Below are 23,650 nucleotides of genomic sequence, written 5' to 3' on the forward strand. Positions count from 1 at the left end.
TGCAGGGTTATTAAACTTGCCAAAATTAGATAGTCTTGGCACAGGTGTGTCCTGAGATTTCCCAGCGGGGTTTTAAAATACATTTGTAATTAATACCTGAATTTTCTGCCAAAATGAAAGGTTACATGACATATTAGCTAAATAAATACTTCAACAAATCAATTGAGGACTGAGGTTGGGTGAGATTTATGCACTTTTGGTGGCACTGAAGGACCAGAATTGAGAAGTCCTGTCCCATCATGTTCCTCATTTAGTATTAACTAAACTTCATATTAACTTAAACTTCATGGCTACATCTGAAACAGTCCAGAAGATTCGACCAGAAACTGAAATCGTATCCCCATTTCCTGGAATACCAGACCTGTGTACTGGAATGCTACAAGCTAGACCAGAGTTTCTCAAACCAGTCCTCGGAGACCCCCAGACAATCCACGTTTTTGCTCACTCCCAACTCCCAGGGAACTGGGAGATAACAAAAATGTGGAATATCTGGCAGTCCTCGAGGACTGGTTTGAGAAGCACTGCGCTAGACCATGTTACATTAATTGCGATCTTTCCACAACAGTAGCCTCCTCCTTGAGCAGAAGCCTATAAATCATTCAAATCTCTGTATCGTGTCTTTGCAGCAACAACAGCAGATCGATTTTACAGAATAGATCGAGCTCAGGTAAGGTGGTATTTGGTTATGAAATAAAATACAGACTGCTACAGTCTGTGAGTTGTCTGTAATTTAGTTGCTTCTGACTTAATGTTTCTAAGTAGCTGTTGCTGCCATTGTCGATTGAGGGGATGAGAGGAACGTCTGCTCTTCCCTCCATCATTTGATCACCTGAGTCACAGGGGTCAAGTACATGTGCAAATGGCAAAAGTTCCCTGCTTGTTCTTATTCCGTAGGAGCACTTGAATTATGTAACAGACCTCTCCCAAGATGAGCTCTTCATCCTGGACCCGGAGCTGGTCGTGAAGGAGACGGTTGGCACCTCTCCTGGAATGCCTCATCTGGTCGATTCCTCGGGAGAATGCCCAGATGGGAGCGCGCAGTTTGCCTTCCCAGCATCCTCTCCTCCACCCTCCTCGTCAGCCCCTAGGTAATGGACTGTAATGCCTTTCTTTTCGTAGCCTCGCAGAGAATACTCTTTACACATATTCAAAAACGTCACTGTCTGGGAATTCGAATGCGGAAAAAAATGTGCTTTGTATTTTTTTAAACCGTGTTTATGAACAAATGCATGACATTTACTATTTTATCAATAAACCACCAGTTTTTTTTTTTTTTTACGTAATTGCACTTCAATCATTGCAGGCAGGCACAGAAATATACTTAATACAGAATACTTAGAGGAATAAAAAAAAAAAATACATTTCTTGACAGTCGGGTTATGATATTGATTTTTTTCTGCAAACAGTACCAGTTTAAATAGATTGCAGTTGCTATTCACCATTTTCCTTAAAGTGCAGTTTAATAAACACAAAAGACTGCTGACTGCATGAGTGTAAGTTTTATGTAATTTATACATTCAGTTTCTTAAGCAGTTGGCTCTTGAATTAATATGTGTTGTTTAAAATAGTGTGTGAGTTCGAATTTAGCCATTAATGCTCAGCAAACGCTGTACATGATTACACTTTTTGGATAATAGTGCTGTTTGAAGTTTGGTAACTAGACAAATAAAGTACTGTGAACACAGAATCGCTTTTGCTTCTGGTACATTTTGCAATATCGTTTTGGCAGTTATCGTGCGGCTCTTCCTCCGATACTAACTCGCATCTCACTGTGGTCCGAAGCTCAGCAAGGTTGCACATATTTCTGTTTGGGTCTTTGACAGCTTTATGCTTAAGATGTACTATATGTCTTGCTTGTACGTGGCTTTGGGCAAATGCATCTGCTAAATGAATAAAAATAAGTGTTCTAATGGCCACTGCTTTCAGAGAAGTGACATTTCCGCCATCATAGCATGCTGCACGCTTGCTGGTTCTGAAATAGTTGGCAAGGTGTGAAAGTCCGGAATGGACTGAAAGCACCTAAATCCACAGCTTTCTCTAATTGCCGTTTTCCCCTTAATTATTCACCTTGGGCTTGTTCAGTTTTCACCTGAGGAGACCAGCCGTCTGGTGCTCCGACTGGGGAGGTAATCATTTGGGTGAAGATTTAACAAGAGGTTGACTCAAGTGCAAATTCTGTGCTTTTCTTAGGTCCTTCAAAAAAAATTAATAATGAAGTTTTGCTTCCTGGGCTTTGGCATTTGCTGTGACTTTGTGCAGAGACGGTGTCCAAACTTTGGCACTCACAGGCCCGTGGACGTCCAGCACAATTGTCTGGGCTAGAGTGCATAACAGGATTTTAAGGGTTTGCACTGGGCTTTATTGTAGTAATTAAAGTTAACATGAAAGGACACCGCAGCACAGGAAAGCAGTGACCAGAGTGGATAGATTTTCAAGTCGTAAAACATACAAAACTAATCAGAGGACATTAACTACCATTTTAACGACCACGTTTAGGTATAATCAGTTCCAGGATCTGTTGCCTGTCCCTTTGAGGTTCCTTCTGAACTAGTCTGAAGAGAGTTTCCCTGTTGACCAGGACTATTGTAGTCTTTTGTAGCATTGTGATGCCGTCAATGAGCTGTTCCTTTGCTTTTGACCCCTAAATCTTGTGAGGGCTGAATATTAAAGAAAAGGTAATTGAAAGAATAGGAATTGACCTTCGCTGTAATCTTTACTGGGTTTAACCTTTTGAGGTAAATTCCTGCATAGCTTACTGGTTGAACATTTTATTAGTTTCTCTGTTGCATTTAAATATGTTTCATAAATTAAACCCGGATTTTATTCAGGTTTGTAACATGTGCCAAATGAAATGGATTAACATGGATATTTTTAAGAACTAAATGTTATTTTTACTAACTAAAATCCATCCAACACATTATATAATGTAGATTGTGATACAGCTTTTGAGAGTAGGGTAGTTATGTAGGCAGATAGACCAGATAATTGATAATTGAAATTCATTTTCATTTTGTAAACAATGTATGTAAACTGAGTGATTGATTGTTTTGTACTGATTCAGAGTGGAGGAGTTTAACTAGTGAATCAGTATAATGGTACAAAAATACAAAACACGGTGTCCTGTCCTGCAGATCTGCTTGTAATTTTCCCATTGCTCTCGCTCCCCTTGCGTTCCAGCAGCACTGCAGAGTGCTAAATGTTCTTAAATGTGCTTAAACTCTCACACACTGTTCCTGCATTTACTAAAATGCATCATTAACAGTTGTTCGTGTGTGTTCGGTGTTTTGACTCCTGCTGTCTGTGGAGCCTCTCGGGGTTCTGAAGCTTGTGGGTAGTGTTGGAAGCCCACAGGAAAACGGGATTCTGTTTCCAGTCATATGAGGTTAGAGATCATGTGATAAGGTCGAGAAAAAAAGAGCATGAGGCCCAATTGCATTGTTGGGACCCCCCCTTCCCCCAGCACTAGATTTGTGTCTTTCTCTGCTTTCTACTTTCACCTTCCCACCCCTCTTGTGAGACTGGGACCAGCCTGCAGTCAGAAGGTTAGACCTGGTCTCAGGGTCTCCAGCGGTCTGTCTTCTCTCACTCCAGCTGTCTCTTTCCTGTTAAGAAAAAGTATTAGCCCCTGCCTTTTTTCTCCTGCCCCCCATCCTCATGCATGCCAGCATCCTCCCTTTGCATTTGCCCCCCTGCTGTCCTTTTGTTGTATTGAGCCCCTTGCTGAAGGCCCCGCTGGAAGTCTGCAGAGAGGAGCTCATTCAGAGACGGACCTGTTCACTCTCCCTGCCAAAACAAATCTGTATGCCTCCCAGTCATTCACCTCTCCTCTGCATATCACTCAAGTTTCCTGAATGTATTGACTTTGACCTTCTATAAGAGCCTTGGTGTTCACTAATTATCCATATATGGTGTCTTCAATTGATAAAGAATTCAAAGCAAACTCAAAGGTCAGTTCTGTTATTGAATCCAGCCCAGTGTGTAGTACTGATTTTAAAGTAGGAAGAATCTAGCAAGCAACAGCAAATTTGGGCAGTACCTGGTGCATTTTTTAGGAGAACTGCTGATTTTCTAGACCCCTCCTTCAATTTATTTTCCTATATGAAATTGAACAGGGCTGTCTGTGTATGAGTGTGGACAGGACAGTGAAACTGACTAGTTTATTCTTCGCTTAAATTCTAGCTTCACAAAATAAAGCACAAAGGGTTTCAAAGTTCAAGTTGCAGTATATGTCCTCAAAATTTGTAGCTATCTAAATGAAACAGGATCCACACTGGCAGCAATTGTAAAGAATCAGCCCTAAGGTCCCGTGTAGTTGGTGGAAAAATGAACCACAAGGGTCATTTGAAGCTTGCTGTACATCCTCTGAGACAAATTGGTTGCTAGGCAGCCAAGTCACCGTTAATAAGCATGTCACAAAATTTTCAATAAATTAAAAAAAAAAAATCTCTCTGTGAAAATTTAAGCTGCAGCAAAATTTGACAAGAAAATGCTGCTGATTTAATGAAGACCTCACAATGTCAGGATAGCCCTAGCTAGTCAAAAGAAAACACATTTCTACCGGTGGTAATGAGAAACAGCACACTTCATGAGCGTTGTCTTTTTGTGGATGGACGGACGCCAGGTCCTCCTCTCCCACACTGTGGACTTTTTAAACTGTTCTCACATGTGTGCCATGCCTGGATTCCAAAATAAGATGCTATGTTGTGGTTTTCTGGACTGTTTTTTACACAGATAAGCCTGTAGTTATGTGCTAAGTTTCAGGGTGTATTACTGTACTGTCACCATTGTCCATGGATTGACTTATGTAAGGCAAATAGAATCTAATGTAAGGTTATGTACAATTAACAATTAATTAGATTAAAGTGTTTAATAAAGAGGAGGCAGTAAGAACTATTACTGTCTGATCTCTGGCATAATATATTTTCTTCACATTTTTAAATATGTTCTGGGTTTTGATCTGGCAGATCTAAGGTTGTGTTGTAACAATGGATTATTTTTAAGCTGCTGGAATTGTCGCAGCTACTGCATCTTGTTAGAGTTTTGTGGAGATCTTCAAGGTATTATGCTCTACTAACACATTTTTGGAAGTGTGCACAGACAGTAGACTGTTATTCATAATGCAGTTTTACAAGGTTCGGAGGAAGCGTTTACTCATAAAATTTTGCAGCTATCTGATATTGCTACCAGGATATGTCCAGTTCTTAGTATTACTGAATTCTTTTTTTTCCAGTGCGAATGTTTCTTAATCCAATATTGGTGAGAAAGATGTGGGGTGGTAAAGTCCTCTCTCTGTCAGAAGAGCTTATATCACTCATCCAGAACCAATCATTATTATAGTTATTTTCCATGCGTGTCGAGCGATTATTCTCATTTGAATTGCTAAGCAGGCCGTTTTAGTGTTTAAGAGAGGCAGGAAGAGCTATGTAGGAGCAAAAAGCCTGAAATGGCACCGAAAGCGAGAGTAGACCGAGACTGCAGGGGAAGGTGATGCTGAAAGACTGCAGACTGCAGTATCCAAGAGAGTGCATCAGAAAGCCTTGCGCTTCAGCCTAAGGACGAATAACAGCAAATCTGATGCAAGTATAACGTTTATTAGTGTGCCAGGTACCTCCACATTTACAAAACAGAACTGCATATTCAGAATTTTTTATTATTTATTTTTTTTTTTACGAAGACACTGGTCAACGAAAGTCAACGAAAAAAAAGATTTGTAGAAGGACCAATCAGAATCAACCGTTTTTCCTTATGGACAGTAAGCTGGTTTGGTAGCCAGTGGTAGATTTTTGCGTTTTCTTTTGAATACTTGGGACATAGTTGCTGCCATTGTTTGTGAGGGCTTTATTTACAGTGTGACCCTCCTGCTAAATGATAATACATAGCCGTTTTTTGAGAGTAACGAAGCAGACAGGATGGCTTTGGGTGCTGTGCGCCCCCCCCCCTGCACGTTTTGTGATGCGGAGAGGTGTGCTCCTGCTCTCTCGCAGCCTAATCTCATCACAATGCTCCTTCCTCCTGCGCGGCGCGCCTTTGTCCCCTGCACCTCTCTCTGCCCCTGCTCCTCCCCGCAGAATCCTTTTCGCTCCACAGGTCCATGCGACGTAAGCGTATTTCCAGCGACAGCTCCGTCGCCGAGGCGATGGTGGACCGCAATTCCCAGAAGACCACAAATCCGGGCCGCTTTAGCTGCGAGGCATCCTGGAACTGCACTGAAGCCACAGTTGGCCCCAGTACAGTGTTTTTAATGGGTTAATCACTAAATAGGGTTCTCTTTATTAAACCTTACCACTCAGAGGAGCACACTTCTTTCCCTTACCCCTCTTCCCCCCCCCCCCCCCCCCCCCCCGTCTCTTCCTCTCACCAGGACATCCGCACTCGAGCCAGCCAATCACTAGCAAGCTTTGTTCTTCTGTACTGTCAGAATGGAGGTTCCCAAGAGCAGCTCATTTAACAGTTGAGAATCGCTCTGGAGACCATGGAGAACCATGGCATTACAAGCTCCACCCAGTGCCATGGTACCATGGTACCTTTGGCCCAAATGCATCCATGGTTATTATGCACACTGGAATGTTCTTAGAAAGATCGTCAGTTTGGATACCCTTCCATTCTGTCATTACTAATGTGTCAGCGAGTGATTTAAAAACACAACTGATGCAATATAGCTACTATTTTCCTAACAGTGGTAAATAATACCGCTAGTATCTCAGGATACTTAGAAAGTATGCTAGGAAAGTAATGTATTACATATTAGCAACTCTGTATGGAGACAAGGCCATGAATAAATGGCATGATCACTCAGAAATCACATTCGATGGTGGATGCTCTTCAAAAGGAAAAAATTAACCACCTAATTTATATCTGTATATTTTTCATAATCAGTCCCATTAATCATAGTCAACTGAACAAAGAAATGACTTGTGGAGAGTAATGTGAAATTTGTGATTATTACTGGTGGCAACAATTTGCTTTTATATCAGTTGTCAAGACTAGCAAGTAGGAGAATTAAAAGTTAAATACTGACACAGACCCTCAATGTCTAACTGAACTTTCCATAATATACAAAATCTTACAATCAAACCCTGTCAAACTCCAATTGCAGGTTCTGTCACCATCTTCTAAATATAATAGTAGCAGAGAAGCTCGCTATTAAAATACAAAATTTTCTCTTTATATGGGTAGCTGCTTTACAAATGGAGCATTGAAAATTCACATCACGCTCACAATTTCGTTCATGGAAGTGTATTACTGCCACCCATTCAGAGGCTAACAAGATGAAATATTCTAATGTCCTCTCCGAGTGGCAGACAGAACACTGTCCTGTCCCAAATTTACATTCCTGTTTCTGATGTGCATTTTTGGGGGATGTGCTAATGTCCCATTTCTGCATTTGAGGAGTGTAGTGAGACGGCACCCTCAGTGAGCCAAACTGAGAAATGTGGAGCTGCTACAAATAATTATGCAAAATAACATATTACTGTATTGACTGGAGTATAATAGCACCACTGACAGTAAATACTCCTATTTGACGTTTACTTCTTAGTCTTTGTAAATTAGCCTGAGAAGCCATGATTGCCATTGATTATTATATAAGCAATACATTGTGTCTAGTTATGTGGAACATTCATTCATCATCCATTGTAACATCATTTATCTTTATTTAAAGGCATACTCTTTTACTGTACACACCCTCTGATCTTTACAAACATGGTTACTCATCTGCTTATTGCTTTGTGTTTATTTTTATGATTCTGAAGGAGGGCTGTTCGTCATGCTGATAAAAAACAAATGGCTGCAGGTTTCAGAGCAACTTCCGAGTGACAGGAATGTCTGAATACGCAGAACATCGACTGACCTTTCTGTCCTTCGAGTTCTAGCTCTAACTTTACGGATCTCCTTGTGTTGGTCTAACATCCCCTCCATCTTTATTGGTTTCCCTGCCCCATAAACGTCCAGTCTGCATCTACAGGTGCCTTTTCTAACCATTTTTTGCTGTTATATCTAAGTCAACTATGCTCTTTACTTTGGCATTAAATCAATTGAAACATGTCTTCGATGGTCCATCACTTCTGACTGTTGACTCCATTCCCGTTTTGTGCAAATTGCATTTTGTGGCAGGAAGCTTCTTCGTGTGTATTTTAGCCGTTATCCCTTTGGACCCTCGGAATCCCTGCTTTATTTACGTGTATTCCCACTGTCCCTAAATCTTGACGTCTCTTTGCTATCAGCAGGGTGCACATTTAAGGGCTCTAGCTAAGTGCACAGCAGAAGTCGCCGGTGACAGGATAAACAAGCCAGGCCCACTTTACCATAGTGGCGAGCAAAAATAAACCATTCTGGCAATGCTTTTAAACATGGGGAAAAAATGACCACAATGGCTTAAGTTAATGCATGCCAGACAGTCCCGGAGAGCTCTATTCTGTTATATAAACAACAATTTCTAATGTTTATAGACCATGTCGCTAATTATGGATAGCATCCATTATGTGATTATATGCTATTTTTTGTTTACTTAAGTATGCATGAGCAGATGACGTAGCAACAGCCTTAGCATACAAGGTAATTTCCTCCTGATTTAGCAGAATATATCATCTTCTAGGCTCTTTTTGCCCTTTATCCAAAGAGCCAGTTGTTTCTTGTCTCGTTTTTTTTTTCGCCATTTGCAAAACTTTACCTCCTCTCTACAGAATAAAGACTTAATGAGATGCATTTGGAGTTAAACGAAGGCTGTATTTCCGGGAGAAGACCCCTCTCTCTTCTTGGACCTAGCTCCCTAGTAACAGCTGATAACTAGTACATGTCCATGCTAAGTGAATTCAATAAGGAAATAAAATACCATTCTTGAAAGCATCTTCAATTCCCGATTTTTAAAAAGTCAGTATTGCCCTTAATATCTAGCCTTTCAGGGTGATGTGCAAGGCGGTACAGTAGGCTCATCTGTTTCCCCTGCTACGACATCTCTCTGAGAGGGCCATAGTTTAATAGCCCACAACTTCCAAGTAATGCAGACACTTTGGGATGGTGTTGCTAATTGCGATGTTATACCAAACGTTGGGGGCCGGCAGTTCGGATGCCAGCTTTTTTAACTAGAGGCTAATGATAAAAAAGGCTGTTTAACATTTGTACCCAAGCTAAGTCGTAGCCATTACCTTGACAAGACACCACCAAAGAGACACCCCCATGGAGGCAAGACAGCTGTTTCATATCATGCTGTCTCACGGTATATTTATAGTGTTGCGGGCTCCTGTCTCCTCTGTAATTGTCAATGTTTCTGTGAAAAACATCACCACCAGATGGCTGTTTCCTTTGATGCCATTTCCTCCGAGGCAAACAGTTCGAGGCAGCTGAATCGGATCTTCATACAGACTCGCTATTACCTTATTTTAATAACTTTCCTTACGTGCTAATTATAAGTAAGCTACTGTCTCCTGACTTTCAGTTACATGCCAGGCCATATGCTGTGTCTAATTTCTGTCTGTCAAATGGAGGATGAGTATGGTGACGAAGGTTGTTGTCTTAATTGGATTTTGCATCATATTCATGTCAAACTGTCCCAGGTGCATTATGGGAAAGCTGTCAGAACCATGTTCAAATACTCGCTGTTGTCCTGAGATAACATAATTACTGGCCTGAGACATCCTGAAGAACTGTACCATTCTAGTGCCTTCTGCAGCAGAACTCTTAAAGGCGAACTTATTCACATGAAACCTGTATAAAGATAGTTTATTGGGGGGAAAAACATGTTTACAGGAAGACGTACCATTTTGCTAAGAGCTTTCATGTCTCAAGTTGTTCCAGAGTTCTTGAAAGTATGTTTTGCACATACATAGAGTATACAAGTGTTTTTCACAGGAGCTGAGCCACATAATATTTTATTTATACACACATCAGTAACTTTGTACTATGAAAGAATGAGGTGTGAGTAGATATTAGTGTTGCCATTGTAACTTACTAAAAATAATTTATCAGGTTATATTATGGACTATTTTTCAAGCATCTTCAATTTCAGGCACCCAAACGCATGATCTCGTTGACCCGCGGGTCCCGGGTTTTGCCAATTAAAGCTTATTTTTAAGAGAAGCAGTCTTCCTCCCCCATTAGGAAGTTCAGGCCCATATGAAGGCCATTTGCGTTAATGACCTTGGAGGTGCTAAATTGCAACCAGCTGAGCTGTAGGCTTCCTGCACATGGCTCACTGAGCACCATCCTAATGGGGCTGCAGTAAGTGGATGCTGGGAGGGGAATAGGGTGAGCAGCAAAGCCCCCTGCCCCCCCCCCATTGGGATGGCACACAGTCAAATAGGAGGCAGACAGAATTGGACCCCCTCCCCCCAAGACAAGCTCTGGTCTTGAAGTGGTTTTTGTATTTTTAATAATTCTGCCTCTGTTTCTACTTTACTTCATTTTCGTTGCATGCCAAGCAACAGAGGAGCTGTTGTAATTGCTTATGTGTTTTTGCGCTGATTGTTCGGTGCACAGCTTTGCAGTGAGTGGAGTCTTCATGGGGGCTATTGATCTCTGTGCCAGCAGTGGGCTTCTGCTGCTTCTCTTCTAATGGCGCCTTTGTATTCCCTCTTTCTCGTTTTTATGGCCCGAAAACATTTTTCCCCCCAAGAGCGAGGAGGGTTGTTCAGATTTGTTGGCAGGGCAGGTGGATGAAAGCTGTCAATTTTAGGTGTTTTTTAGCAAACTAGTTTGTAGATCTTAATTTAATTTAAAGTGTTTTATATTTATAAAGTGTACGCGTATATGTGGCGTACACCTTTAAGGCAGTGTTTCCCAGCCCGGTGCTCGAAGGACCGGCAGACGGTCCATGGTTTTGCACCCTCCCAGCTCCCTGCCAGACAGTAGGGAGCTGAGAGGGAGCAAAAACATGGACTGTCTGCAGGTCCCCGAGGACCGGATTGAGGAAATGCAATTGCTTGGGTCCACTGTTTCTAATGGTGGGATGGTTTGACGACAGAATGATTGTCCTGAGCTAAGAGCTGTGTTTTCATGGGCTTTGCTCTGAAATGATGAGCCTGTCTGAGGAATACTTTCAGTTTGTTTTATAAACTAACTGTGCTATATAAGGACTGCTGATTCATGGAGCATTCTAATTTAATTTGACATCCTAGGATTAGTTTCTAGCGCAGGTGGTTCTTTGTCTTAAATATTGTGGCAGCTTTGTCATTACAGATCTTGCAGAAACTGAGCATTTGGCAAAAATTAGCTGGGAAAAAAATGTAAATGCTATAGTGTTTTAAATACTTATGTTTCCAAAGTGTCATGTTTAACTCTATAATACTTTACAGGTTCGGGAAAAGCAATTACAACCATAAATAAACTGTACTATTGTGATGGCTGCTGTTTGTGAATAATACTCCAATGATCCCAAATTCAAAAATTAAGCATTAAAAAAATAGTTCTTTTCTATTATATGGATCCAGTCTTCTACCCTAGCAACAAAGATGTGGGAACACATCCTTATATGCCGTGTAGACAGAATCCCAGGACAATACTTACATGCAGCCCATCTCAGAAATGCCAGAAGAAGGTCCTTCTCATAATTTAAGTGCTTTAGACCTAGTTATTTTCACAGCGTAAAAAAAAAAATGTTAGAACTACACATGTCTCCAGTGATATTCAGATTATAAACAGTGCTCATCCTTTAGTTATTTTTATGGTCCGATGCAAAGTAACCCTGAAATGTAAGAAAATTTTGACAATTTTGAAGGTAACCTATGACATCTTGTAATGATACTCGAAAGGCAGAAGGAGGTATGGAGGAAATGGGTGAAAGGTCCCCCAGCCGGAATGTTCAATGCTGTGCTTAATTGGAGCCAGTATGTTTCCCTGGTCAGCATTTGCAGTGTACCTGAGGGCGTTGTGGGGGAGGGGGGCAGGTCTGGTCCGCAAGGGCTACTTTGGAACCTCCTCTGTCCTACCATATAGTCCCTTAGCAAACAGAATACAGCGCATAGAGTATTGATTTTGTAGCTGCTCCCATTAAAACAGAAAGGGACATTGTGTGTGTGTGTGTGTGAGTGGGTATACCGTACCTTATGGGGATACAATGTCCCCACAACGTTATGAATACCTGCTTTTTGGAGTTTTTATAAAATGGAGTTTTCACTTATGGGGACCAGGAAACTGAATCTGTGACTGCAATGAAAAAACTAAAAATGTAAGAACTTTGTTTGGCTACTTATGGTTATGGTTATGGTTAGGGCTGGGTAGAGGTTAAGGTTGTCATAGTTAGCGTTAGCATTTTTCCCATCGAAATAAATGAGCAGTCCCCATAAGGATATGTTTACCCGAGTGTGTGTGTGTGTGTGTGTGTGTGTGTGTGTGCGTGTGTGTGTGTGTGTGTGTGTGTGAGAGAGAGAGAGAGAGAGAGAGAGAGAAGGGGTGAAACTAAAGGGTAATGGTAGACACTATCCAGACCTGCCCTTTTCCTGACTCACACCAGCTCTCTGACCCTTATACAATGATTGAGACCAGAAGCTGAATGTTTGGTCCATTTTAATTCTCCCCCCTACTTTGTTTACTATGATTCCACACAAAATACACTTGTACCCAAAATTATGGAAAAAACAAACTTTTATCCAGTTTAATGAGCCCTTAATGTCACTTCTTATAGATTTGGGATCGCATCAAGTTTGGCCTCCAAGGAGACTTTGCATACTTAAGCACTTTTCTACTTTGCTCTATTTCAAGCTGAAACAGATCCACACCAGGGGAAATGGTGTCATTTAAATGATGATCAAATCATGCAGGCCTTTAAGCTGCAGTACCGAATGTAAATAACCTGGTGTGTTTTCATTTGTTTCTTTCTTTAACTTAGGTCTGATAGTCCAGCCTTTACCAACACGGACCAAGGTGAGGAACACAGCGGCATCTGTACGACGGGAAGTAAATTATGGATGTCACTTCCAGCGTAAAGATGGGGCCACTTGTCTGATGGCAGTTTGATACAGACTGGAGAATGTTGTCAGTTACAGACTTGGAGGGAAAGCTTTGCTCGCTTTAAAGAGAATGTCTGAATTTCAAGTGCTTTTATAAAGGTTATAGTTTAGAGTTCTTTTTCTTCACTTATTGTAATGAGCAGACCTAAATTTGCATCTGTCAAAAAAAATTCCAGATCATTTTCCCCCCTCCTGACATTTGAGAGATGAGTTTGATGGTATTTAAGCCCGGGGAGCTGCAGTGCTGTTGTTAACTTTCACACCGCTTCTATTAGCATTCTGGCCTGATACTCCCTGGCTTCTGGAGTGAGCTGGAAAGCATCGCTTAGAGGGGTCTGGCTCCATACAATTGCTTTCAGTTAATTGTTTCTATTTCAAATTGAGGGACCCAAAAGATTCGTGAGCATTTTTCAAACCGATAATGTGTAAGTCTAAAAAGATTTAGGCAATGTAATAATTTTCTTTTATACCGCAAAGTCATACTTGCATGTTCTGGAACTTCTGTTTAGGCAAAAACAGCTTCGTGGGTTAGGTAATGAGTATGTGCCTTCACAGGGAATGTACTCATGTGAAGCACAGACCTTCTGCAATGGTTCTGAGGTTCTGACATGAAGTGTTTGAGGGTTTTCTGTTTGGGGATGTTTAACAGCACTCAATCATACACGTATGATTCGCCTAAAACCCAGACAGGGGTCCAGGGAGAGGAAATAGTCAATTTCAGATGTATCATGTGGCTTAATGGATCTGCAATCATCATTAAAGATTGTAAAATGGACTGATATGTTGCGGAAACATCTTGACTGCGTGTAAACTTTTTTTTCCCTTTTCAGTGCCAGCTGAAGTGCTTATAAAATGTGTGACAAGCAAAGATTGTCAGAGGGTAAGTGGGAGGATGATGTATTACCTACCGCAGGCAAATCTGCCTCGGACAAGGCGTGTATAAGTGATAACATGTGATAAAGGTAGTTCTGCTACTTTGGTTATTGAATTTTTATTAGGGGTTAAATGTGAAGATGAATTACCTATCGATACGTGTGGGTGTTGTATAATAGCTGTGGACTGTGAGGCGTCCCGTGTCGGTGTTTGAGTGATGGTGGCTGCTGTTTATTCCAGCTTAGAGTTCTCCATGAGCAAGGGGCAGACCTGACAGTGCTGGATTCCTCGGGTCGCTCTTTAATCCATCATGCTGTGGAGGCGGGGAGCAAGGAGATTGTCAAGTACATCATCGACAACGGTAGGAGATGCTATTTTTTTTTAATCTGATTTATAACGTGGAAATGTCAGCATGTCAGTACTTGCATTCTGAAGTGCAATTTTCTTTTAAAAAAATTGGAAACAATTCACATTAAATGCACCTTCATAATGCATTTATAATGCATTCATAGACCATTAGGTGTGCCTTCATAATGCTTTATAATGCATTCATAGACTATTAGGTGTTCCTTCATAATGCTTTATAATGCATTCATAGAGCATTAGGTGTTCCTTCATAATGCTTTATAATGCATTCAGAGACCATTGGACGTGCCTTCATATAATGCTTTATAAAAGCATTATAATATACATTAATAACAAACATTATATGATTAAAAGTACTATGAGTGCAATGCTTTAAGACATGTTAAGGTATATTTAGACTTAGATGTATGTACTGTTATATTTAATAGTTAACCATTATCAGTAGAGGAATTCCACTCGTATTTTCCCTGGTTTACAAATCAACAACCATTGTATGCAGTCCTGAATGTGTAATAGTTCAAACAGCAAACCAACACCATAATGTTTGCTTTGGGTGGAAAGGTAAACGTCAATCCCGATTCTTTGGTAATTGTATGATATACTTGCCAAGAGACTATAGTAAAATAATCCCTGTATCGTGTGAAAGGACTGAATTCCTGTATAGAACACTGCATTCTGATTGACTACCTGTTTCATAATCCTTCCTAATGTGACTCTGCCTGGTCATATCACCTGTTCTGCTATCTGATACGTGGCGCTAGAACTCGCTTGATATTGCCACTTAAACATCTAAGATCCAAGACTTCATTTTACATATTATTTAGACAGTTGATCCTCATACATGTTATAAGGTACAGGAAACATTCATGATAGAAAAAAAAAACATTTTGGAAAACGAGGGACGCTAAATATTCAGTCCAGCACTTTCATTTAATGTAGCACTTTTAGCAATAATCGGTTCCTGTGGATATTATGAGGAATCAAATCACAGTTTTGCCCAGTTTGTTAATTTTGATATATCTCATAATTCCCCTTCTGTTTAGATTCAGTTATACTTCCGGGAAGTAATTTGAATGATGCAATCAAAACCAATTCAATTCACATCGCGGATAACAATTACAACTGTGATGGATATATAAGTATTCTTATTATGGTTGTTAATAATGGGGGGGCTCCTCTGTTTCCGGAGGTAAGGCACTGGAGATGGGGGTGACAGTAGCTGTCAGGTAATCAGGTGGGCCCGACTGACACACACTCTTTCACTGGATATTGTCACAAGTCTGATGCCAGATACTGTCTAGGCTCAGCTGACAAGAGAGCTAAAAGAAGCGCCTAAGTATTTATATCAGTCGGTACTCTGTCTGGAGGCATGGTGTCTCAGAGGTTAGCACTGACGGCCCACACCTTCAGCCCTGTGGATGTGATTCGTGCTCCAGCAGCTTGGGCTGGTCACATGATGTCTTTTAGCATTGCCTTTGGATAATATTAAATAATGTTCCCAAAGGGAGTATCCACAGAATCCGTACCAGGCTCTAGTTTTCTTATACTCTAACATCCTGCTTGTGTTGAGAGATGGGACCTGGAACAGGAGCAGCCTTGTCTGCAAAGACTGTTCCGCAGAACACTGAAGGGAATTAGCTCTCCAGCAGGGGCTCTTTTCAGAACAGGGACACTAATGCAATACCTTCATCGGTACTTTGAATTAAAGCATTAAATTAATGTTAGGTTCATTTTAAACAGAAATGTATTACACCGATGCTATATTACACTGTCTGCAAATTACATTGTGAATAATGTGTACCCTGCAGGTCAGCATTATTTTTCATTGTTCTGTAAATAAGGCAATGGACGATGCAAATAACCATTAACTTTTTTAAAATACTTTTTTTTAATATATGTGATTAGTGCCCACTGAAGTCCTGGATGCAACGGAAAAGGAGAAGTACGTATCATTCACTCTTTCATTACTACCCCTTTGGTATTACCACTACTTTAGAAACTACCACTCTTGATTGGATAATGAGGATGCTTGTGGATGTGATGCATGTCTGGTGGCCTGTGGCTGATGTAAAAGGAGCTGCTACCACAGTGTTGCTGGGTGTTTGGTCTGGTCTAAGTGGCACAGCAATGATGGACCAGGGACACCGATGTGGCCTCTGTGATTACAGTGGGGAGACGGCTCTACACAGAGCAGCCTCTCGACGCCAGAGAACCATCTGCCACTACCTGGTGGAAGCTGGAGCATCTCTCATGAAGACAGACCTGCAGGTGAGGACTTGGACCCAAGGAAGGCCGTAGCAGAAGTTTGCGTCTGTCTCTGACCATTGTCACATAGATTCATTTATTATTTAATTAGCTTGAATATAGATATTTCTCTACTCCATGGATGTCCAACAGTCTGGGGAACAGCATAATCATAGTGAGGGTTGAGCTTGGTTACCACCACAGTTTTCAAGCCCCAGGTGACAGCTGAAGTGTATGACACAATTAGAGGCGATTCTAGAGACTCCGGGGGCCCTAGGCAAAAAAAACTATGGGGTCCTTCAGCTCCCCCTCCCCCAGCATGATAAAGAAAAAGAATTTAATAAACACAAGACCTTTATTTTCACTTAAAGCAGATTTGTCTTTGCAATGCACTATGTACACTCAGGGGTCCCAGGGCATTGCCTGCCCTGCTTGTCCTGTCACTATGCCTCTGACCCTGATTATGAAAGACTCCCTTTCCATTCTCAAACACCTCTAACATCTAGAAACACATCTCTTCCCCCAAATTAGCACTATTTTGGTTACCATGAAATCACATTAAAATGATGCTTCCATCATTGACAAAATGCAGCCATTCCACTGGAATCCATTCCTCTTCCATTGAAACACACTGACGCCACTTCTTCAGCTTCCAGTCAGAAAGGGATCCCCAAAAGGTTGCCTTTTGTTTTCCATTTGTGATGTTTACAACGTCTGCACTTTCCTTAGTGGCCGTTTCGGCCTCTCCCCAAATCCTTTGCATGTTGTGCCTGCAAGCACAGATAATGGTAACTGTTTGCCATGAATGTAATCTTGCAGAAACCTGGTTTTTTTATGATTTATAGCTTGAGGAATTCTGGGGGAAAAAAACCCACCCCCTGCCATTTCTCCCTGTAAAATGAGAGGTTGTGCAGCAATTACAGTGACCATAATTCTCAAGCAGCTGACTCAGATCACTCAGCTTTGATGGAGCTTTTAGGAAACACTGGGATTTTAGTCTTTTCCTGATCTTTCACTCGTTGAGTTTGACCATGTGCTGCTTTTCTCTCTAGGGTGACACCCCAAAAAACTGTGCTGAGAAGTCAGAGGATCACGAGCTGGCAGACTACTTGGGGAACCGACAGCACTTCCAGATGATACAAAGAGAGGACCAAGAGACAGCTGTGTGATGCTTGTGTCCCTTTGTGCCAAACAGTCTTAGGGGGAAAAAAACATACTGATAGTATTGTTAGAGGCAACAAGGACTTCTGGGAGACCAAATGCATATTTCTTCTTCATAGCTGGACTCCTGAAATAGAATATTGTGTCTTATTTCTGTCTGAATGTCCTGATTGAGTTACGAAGGCAGTGCACAACTGCATTTCAACAAATACAAAGTTGGCTTTGGAAGGTATCAGGTCGTAAACGTAGAATATCTGACCAAATGAATTCCCTATAACTCCAGACTGAACCTTAAAAATGCAAAATACGCAGGAAAAATGGATTGCCGTGCTAAATGCGTGAATCTGCGATATCTTCAACTTTAAAGGCTGTGGCAGGGAATGAAGTTTGTCATTAAGCGTGGTCTAGGAATTAGTGTGACAGAATGTCAGTTTCAAACGACAAATTACTCAGACATTTCACATGACTACTGAAGGTTTTTGTTGTAATTACATTTTTGTGATTAGCTGACCTGTTTTTCCCAGCTAGTTTGCTGTTTCAACCTTCGGGTAAAAGGACCTTTTTACTCTGAACATTTTTTCTGTACAATACAAAAAGAAATAAATGAATGTTCTACAGAGAGCTATGATTTGTGCTATTCAGTAGCTGTGAAGTCTGTGCTGTAAACGTATTGTTCTGCCCAAACATGTTATACGCTTCTCCTCTGCTCTTGCCCTCCTTGGCTTTCCTTTATTCATTTATGTTTTTTGGTACATTGTTTTAAAATTCATACTGGTTTTACTAAGGGCATGGCATATATCATTACAATGTAATGCCTTGCTACAATGTGATTATAATGTAAAACTGTGAATATTTTTTTCTAGCTGCAGATAAAGTTGCAGATGTCTGTATTCGACTACTCTGTCCTCACTGTAGACCAAATGTGCTACTGCATGTGGCAATGTAACATTTTTTATTTATTTGTAACCATTTAAAATAGATTTGCTTTAGGATGTTTGATTTTCTATTTGGACATTTCTTGAGAATTTTGAGTGTCGATGTGTAGAGAGCATTTTCCTTTCTGTGGTGTTGGAGAGACAAGGTCACCAAGGACTTAAAAATAACTGAAAGCTTTAGTTATAAGCTGAACATGAAATAAGGTCTCTTGACATTTTCAGCCAGAACTTACACATTCACTGTGACACATGCTTTTAGCAGCGGTTTTGCAGCTTAATGCAAGCCTGAGGAAAATCGCAGCCACACACTCTCAAATATTAACGTTTTATATAAGCATTCTTATTCACCAAACACTCTTCAAAGTAGTTTCTAGCTCATCCTAAGTTACAATAAACTTGTCAAATAAATGAAAAAAACGTCAACTATTAAGAAAATAAACCAAAAATGCTGAGTGACAGAAAATAAAAAATGTCGAATTAAAGAAATGTCTGAGATGAAAATCTATGCTGTAGTGTTTTTCCTGGTGTTTCTTCTGTGAAGCCTCTGTGCCTCCCCAGTGCTGACGGCACTGTTGCCTGACACCCCCAGTGTGTGTGTGTTCGTGTCCTGGCACCCCGTGAAGGACCAGCTCACTGTTGCTCTGCTGGGTAAGTGGTGAGGGAAGATGGATGAACAGAGACCCTTTTTTCCCCCCAAAATGCCCATTAATGTGGACATTAAGTTTAAAACGTTTCATCATCATAGTCATGACACTGAAAATGTATTGAAACGCATTGAATTATATACTACACTGTCCCCCTGGAATCAAACCATAATATCAAGCCAAGAAATTAATTTAAATATTTTTTGCAAATATACACGTTCACCTGTTTTTTTTTCCACAAACACTATCATGCATTGAACCATGGCCAGATTTGTTACTGCCAGTCTATTTTTATTATTTTTGTTACCAAGATTATAAATATTTCAAAACTGCAAGCCAAGCACTTTGAAACGGTCCCATTTCAGGATATTTTATGACGTCGCTGTGCTATTTTTGAAGTGACAACAAATATTTGTTTTCTCAATGTGTGTATGCAGCTGATATCATAAAATGAGTCTCAAAACGAACGAGGGTTTAAGAAATGGGAGAATCTGCAATTTTTGTCAGAATATTTCCCTTTTTTTTCCAGCTGCTGGTTTCTGTCACGTTAATGGGTTCAGAAGCGTTAGAGGGAAATGGATTTCTGAGGTTTATACAGGAAAACATCTCAGACTGCTACATCTCGGCACAACTCAAGTAAGTCAAACTCGTATAATGTTTATATATTCACATATGTACGGAAATATCCATTTGTGGTTAAGCTTAAAAATTCAAGGTTGCATTGCAATTTTTATTTCTGAACGTAACATTTTCCTCATATTCAGATCACTAGGACCCATTAAAATTGTATAGGTGTGTATGTATTGCAGTGCCATCGGTTCATCAGCCATGCGTCACGATCATAAAACTGCAATCTGGTCCGAACTGTTGGTTTCCATTCTTTTTATTAATGGTCAACCGTGGATTATTATTTATTTCTGTATATATAACAAAACAAAAGAACACGTAGCCTAGTTAGGCTAGAGGCGTGAATGACAGGCGGTACCCCTCAATTGCATGTGCTCATGTCCACGCACTTACAGTCTGGCTCTCAGCTGAAGTGATGCACTTGGTTCAGGGCGGCCGGTGTCAACAGCTATTCTTTGGTTTGATTTTTTTTTTCTAACTACATACACAAGAGAAGACGTGGGTATTACAAAATGCACATTGGTAATTGGCAACATATTCCTTACTACATTTGATTTCATTCCAGGGTTGGACAATGAAACTGAAATACCTGGTTTTAGACCACGATAATTTATTAGTATGGTGCAAGGCCTCCTTTTTCGGCCGATACAACATCAGTTCATCTTGGGACAGATATGAGTCCTGCACAGTAGCTAGAGTGATTGTGAGCCATTCCTCTTGCAGAACGGTGGCCAGGTCGCTACATGATGCTGGTGGAGGAAAACGTTTCCTGACTCACTCCTCCAACATACCCCAATGTGGCTCAATTATATTCAGATCTGGTGACTGTGCAGGTCATGGGAGATGTTCAACTTCACTTTCATGGTCATCAAACCACTCTGTCACCAGTCTTCCTTTGTATATTGTGCATTTTTATCCTGAAATACGGTAACATCAAGGGACAATGTTTGAACCATTAGATGAACATGGTTCTCCAGAATGGTTTGGCAGTCAATGGGATTAATGCGGCCCACTACAACAAGTAATGGGCCTAGGGAATTCCACAATATTGCAGCCCAAATCATCACTGAGTCACCCCATGAATATCTGCAGTCTGGGCATGCAACAGTCCAGGCGGTAAGCCTCTTTGGGGCTTCTCCACACCGGAGCTCTCCCAGATGTGTGAAAGACAATCGAGGTGGACTCATCAGAGAACAATACATCTTTCACATTGTTCACAGTCAAAGCTTTGCACTGGCATTATTGAAACTACTTGACATTGGAACGAGTAACCATAGGTTTGGCCATAGCAGTGCGACCATGAATTCTGTCCCTTTGGAGCTCCCGACGAACAGTTTTGGTGGAAACAGGAGAGTCAATGTGTGCATTTAATTCTGCAGCGAGTTGGGTAGCTGTGGTTCTATGTTTTTTGGATACAATCTAGGTTAGTACCTGAATATCTGGTATACCAATAGTACCCTGGATACTGTGGCTCACGATACACCTCAAAAACTTGCTGTCCTGGTCTCCGATGCGCCAGTGAGACGCACACCAACAATTTCTATCCTTTTCAACTGATATGTCTCCCATTATGTTGCGTTATTGCAATCTTTTATGTAAATCTGTGCTGTTTCTCTGCTAATTGAACCTTCACACTGTGCTCTTAATAATGAACAGAGCAATCTGTGAAGATTGGACACCAGGCCACGCATATATAGACATGAAACCTCAAACACTTCTGACCTAGTTTCACTGTATTAAAACACCTTGGCATGTTCACTGCTCATCTTGTACGTACGACCTTTTTCTACAGCTGTGAAATGAAATTTGTTTAATTTTCTGGTATGTTCAATAATTGTTCACCAGTTTAGCGTTGGCTACAGTTTTGAGTGCCATTTTGAGTTATGCTAGTGTATTTAGCTGTGTGGGCTGCTTCTGGAGAACTGCCTTAGGGTATCGAGGGCTGTTATCTGCAATTACAATGACATGCGAGCACCCTGGTTTACAAGCTTTTTAGGAAAATGTCTCAATTATAGCAAAAAGTATCAAGAGACTAATCGCTGGTGGTGGTGGGTAATAAAAAAAAGAGAGACTAATCGCTGAAATCTTCTCACAACTGCTTAAATACCCATGAACCAAAACCATTAAAGGCATTTTGCTTTTCCCTCTTCCACCTAGGCTGTATATGTGCAGTATCTGATGCACAGCATCTCATTCATTGGCTGGCAGGGGAGACTTTTGTAATCCCCCCCTCTCACCCCCATGTCCGTAAGTTGGTTGAGGCCATTTACTGGGGCTGGTTCTCGGATTAGTGTGAGTGGGGGTAACTGTATATTCTGTTAGTACCCATCTCAAGTCTTGTTTTCATTATCAAAGATGCAGTTCTGATTCATGTTGTTTTCTGTAGTCATAATTTGACAAAATGTGACAAAACATCACAAACCAAGGTGTAAAAATTGCTCTGCGTGTGACAATAAAGTGATCCGTCTAATGAGAAATGGAAGGAAGGAATGGAGGCGTTATTTGGGTACAGAATTGTTGGCAGGTTTAACAGATTCAAATAATACAGTACAGCACATACTTTTAACAATCACACTTTACTGTCAAAGTCACACCCAAGTTCCTGAGCCAAGGGTCAGACTCGTCCCTGCTTGGAACTTGAGGGCACATCTTAAAAGACTCCGCTCTCTCTACACAGGCACTTTTCTCTCTCCTCCCTGCTAGCAAATGGTATAGGACCTTAAACACCCAGGGCACAAGATTTAGGGATCCTTATCCCCTTCCTACAACCCCAGCATCAGTAGGATTAACATCAGAAGAAGAATGTGGGCAGCTATTAATCCCAAAAGTAAACCCTGATACCATATGGGTAACCCTGTGACTCTAAGGCACGTATAACATAGAAGGTTAAAACATTGCATAAGGCTGTGTGTCCGTAAATACATTCTCCATTTTAAGAAATACTAAATACACCTAGGAAAATAGCAACAGATATGAAAATAATAACCTCATATTAAAATCAATGACAGCATCATATACAGTATGTGTATGAAATCTCCAGGCATTCTTCTGATGTAGATTAAATAAGTATGTAAATGCTTGCAGGGAGTAGCGGTGAATCCTTCCCAAAAGCAATAGTGTGAGAGTTCTCTTATAAGCAATCAGGATGCAGTCAAGAGCTTAGGGGTGAAATGCAGTATAAAGGCGCTTTGAGTACTATCTTGAGAAATGGAAGGCATTATGCAATCCTGAAATTGAAGGGAAGAAAAGAGACAAGATTTTGGTTTCTGGTGCGGTGTGTGTCTTGGTGGGTCAGGACACTGTACTTGTGCTCGTATAGTTGCTGGTTGAAATCTTATGGTCAGCACAATGATTTCTCTGTTGGGCCTTTGAGCAAGGTCCTTAAGCCCCAAACGCTCCAGTGACAGGCCGACCTGGTTTTCACAACTGTACTTTGCTTTGGATAAAAGCATCTCCTAGACAAATGTACATTTCTGGCCCGTGGAACAGATAGACGTGATCATACCTCATGAGACATGACAGACATAATCATGTAGTAACCTTTACAGTTTTATAAGTGTTGTAGGTATCACACGGTTGGGCCTTTAGTACTTTTGAGGACCTTTTAAGAAAATTAGTCTAAAAACGTGGAGAGGATCAAGGCCCAGAGTAATATGTTCGCCACATAACCCAAGGAATCCTCCATCATGTGTTCCTCTCAAGCCCACCCCTAACCTTGGCCACCGTAAAAACCATAAAAAGAAATTGTGTCTGTATACAGCCATATGGGTTTCAACGATCACATTGTAAGTAATGTTACCAGTGAGCCACCATCAGTGGAAATGCAAAATACCTGCCCCACTGAATTACAGTTACTACT

General features: G+C 40.9%; 1 protein-coding gene across 12 annotated transcripts in view; it reads left to right on the forward strand.

Moving 5' to 3' along the window:
* LOC125751423 (diacylglycerol kinase zeta-like) overlaps positions 1 to 19,021 on the forward strand; it is an 89,556-nt gene extending 70,535 nt beyond the window's left edge. For all 12 annotated transcript variants that reach the window (XM_049030194.1, XM_049030195.1, XM_049030196.1 and 9 more), the window contains 8 exons: positions 627 to 667; positions 895 to 1,088; positions 12,821 to 12,855; positions 13,772 to 13,821; positions 14,055 to 14,175; positions 16,086 to 16,122; positions 16,349 to 16,448; positions 17,477 to 19,021. In XM_049030194.1, coding sequence (XP_048886151.1) covers positions 627 to 667; positions 895 to 1,088; positions 12,821 to 12,855; positions 13,772 to 13,821; positions 14,055 to 14,175; positions 16,086 to 16,122; positions 16,349 to 16,448; positions 17,477 to 17,593 — 695 coding nt within the window. In that variant the 3' untranslated portion in view covers positions 17,594 to 19,021. The remainder of the gene's footprint in view (positions 1 to 626; positions 668 to 894; positions 1,089 to 12,820; positions 12,856 to 13,771; positions 13,822 to 14,054; positions 14,176 to 16,085; positions 16,123 to 16,348; positions 16,449 to 17,476) is intronic.
* Positions 19,022 to 23,650: the final 4,629 nt, after the last annotated feature.

The sequence above is a fragment of the Brienomyrus brachyistius genome, chromosome 11 (genome assembly GCF_023856365.1).
Source record: "Brienomyrus brachyistius isolate T26 chromosome 11, BBRACH_0.4, whole genome shotgun sequence".
Lineage (NCBI taxonomy): Eukaryota > Metazoa > Chordata > Actinopteri > Osteoglossiformes > Mormyridae > Brienomyrus > Brienomyrus brachyistius.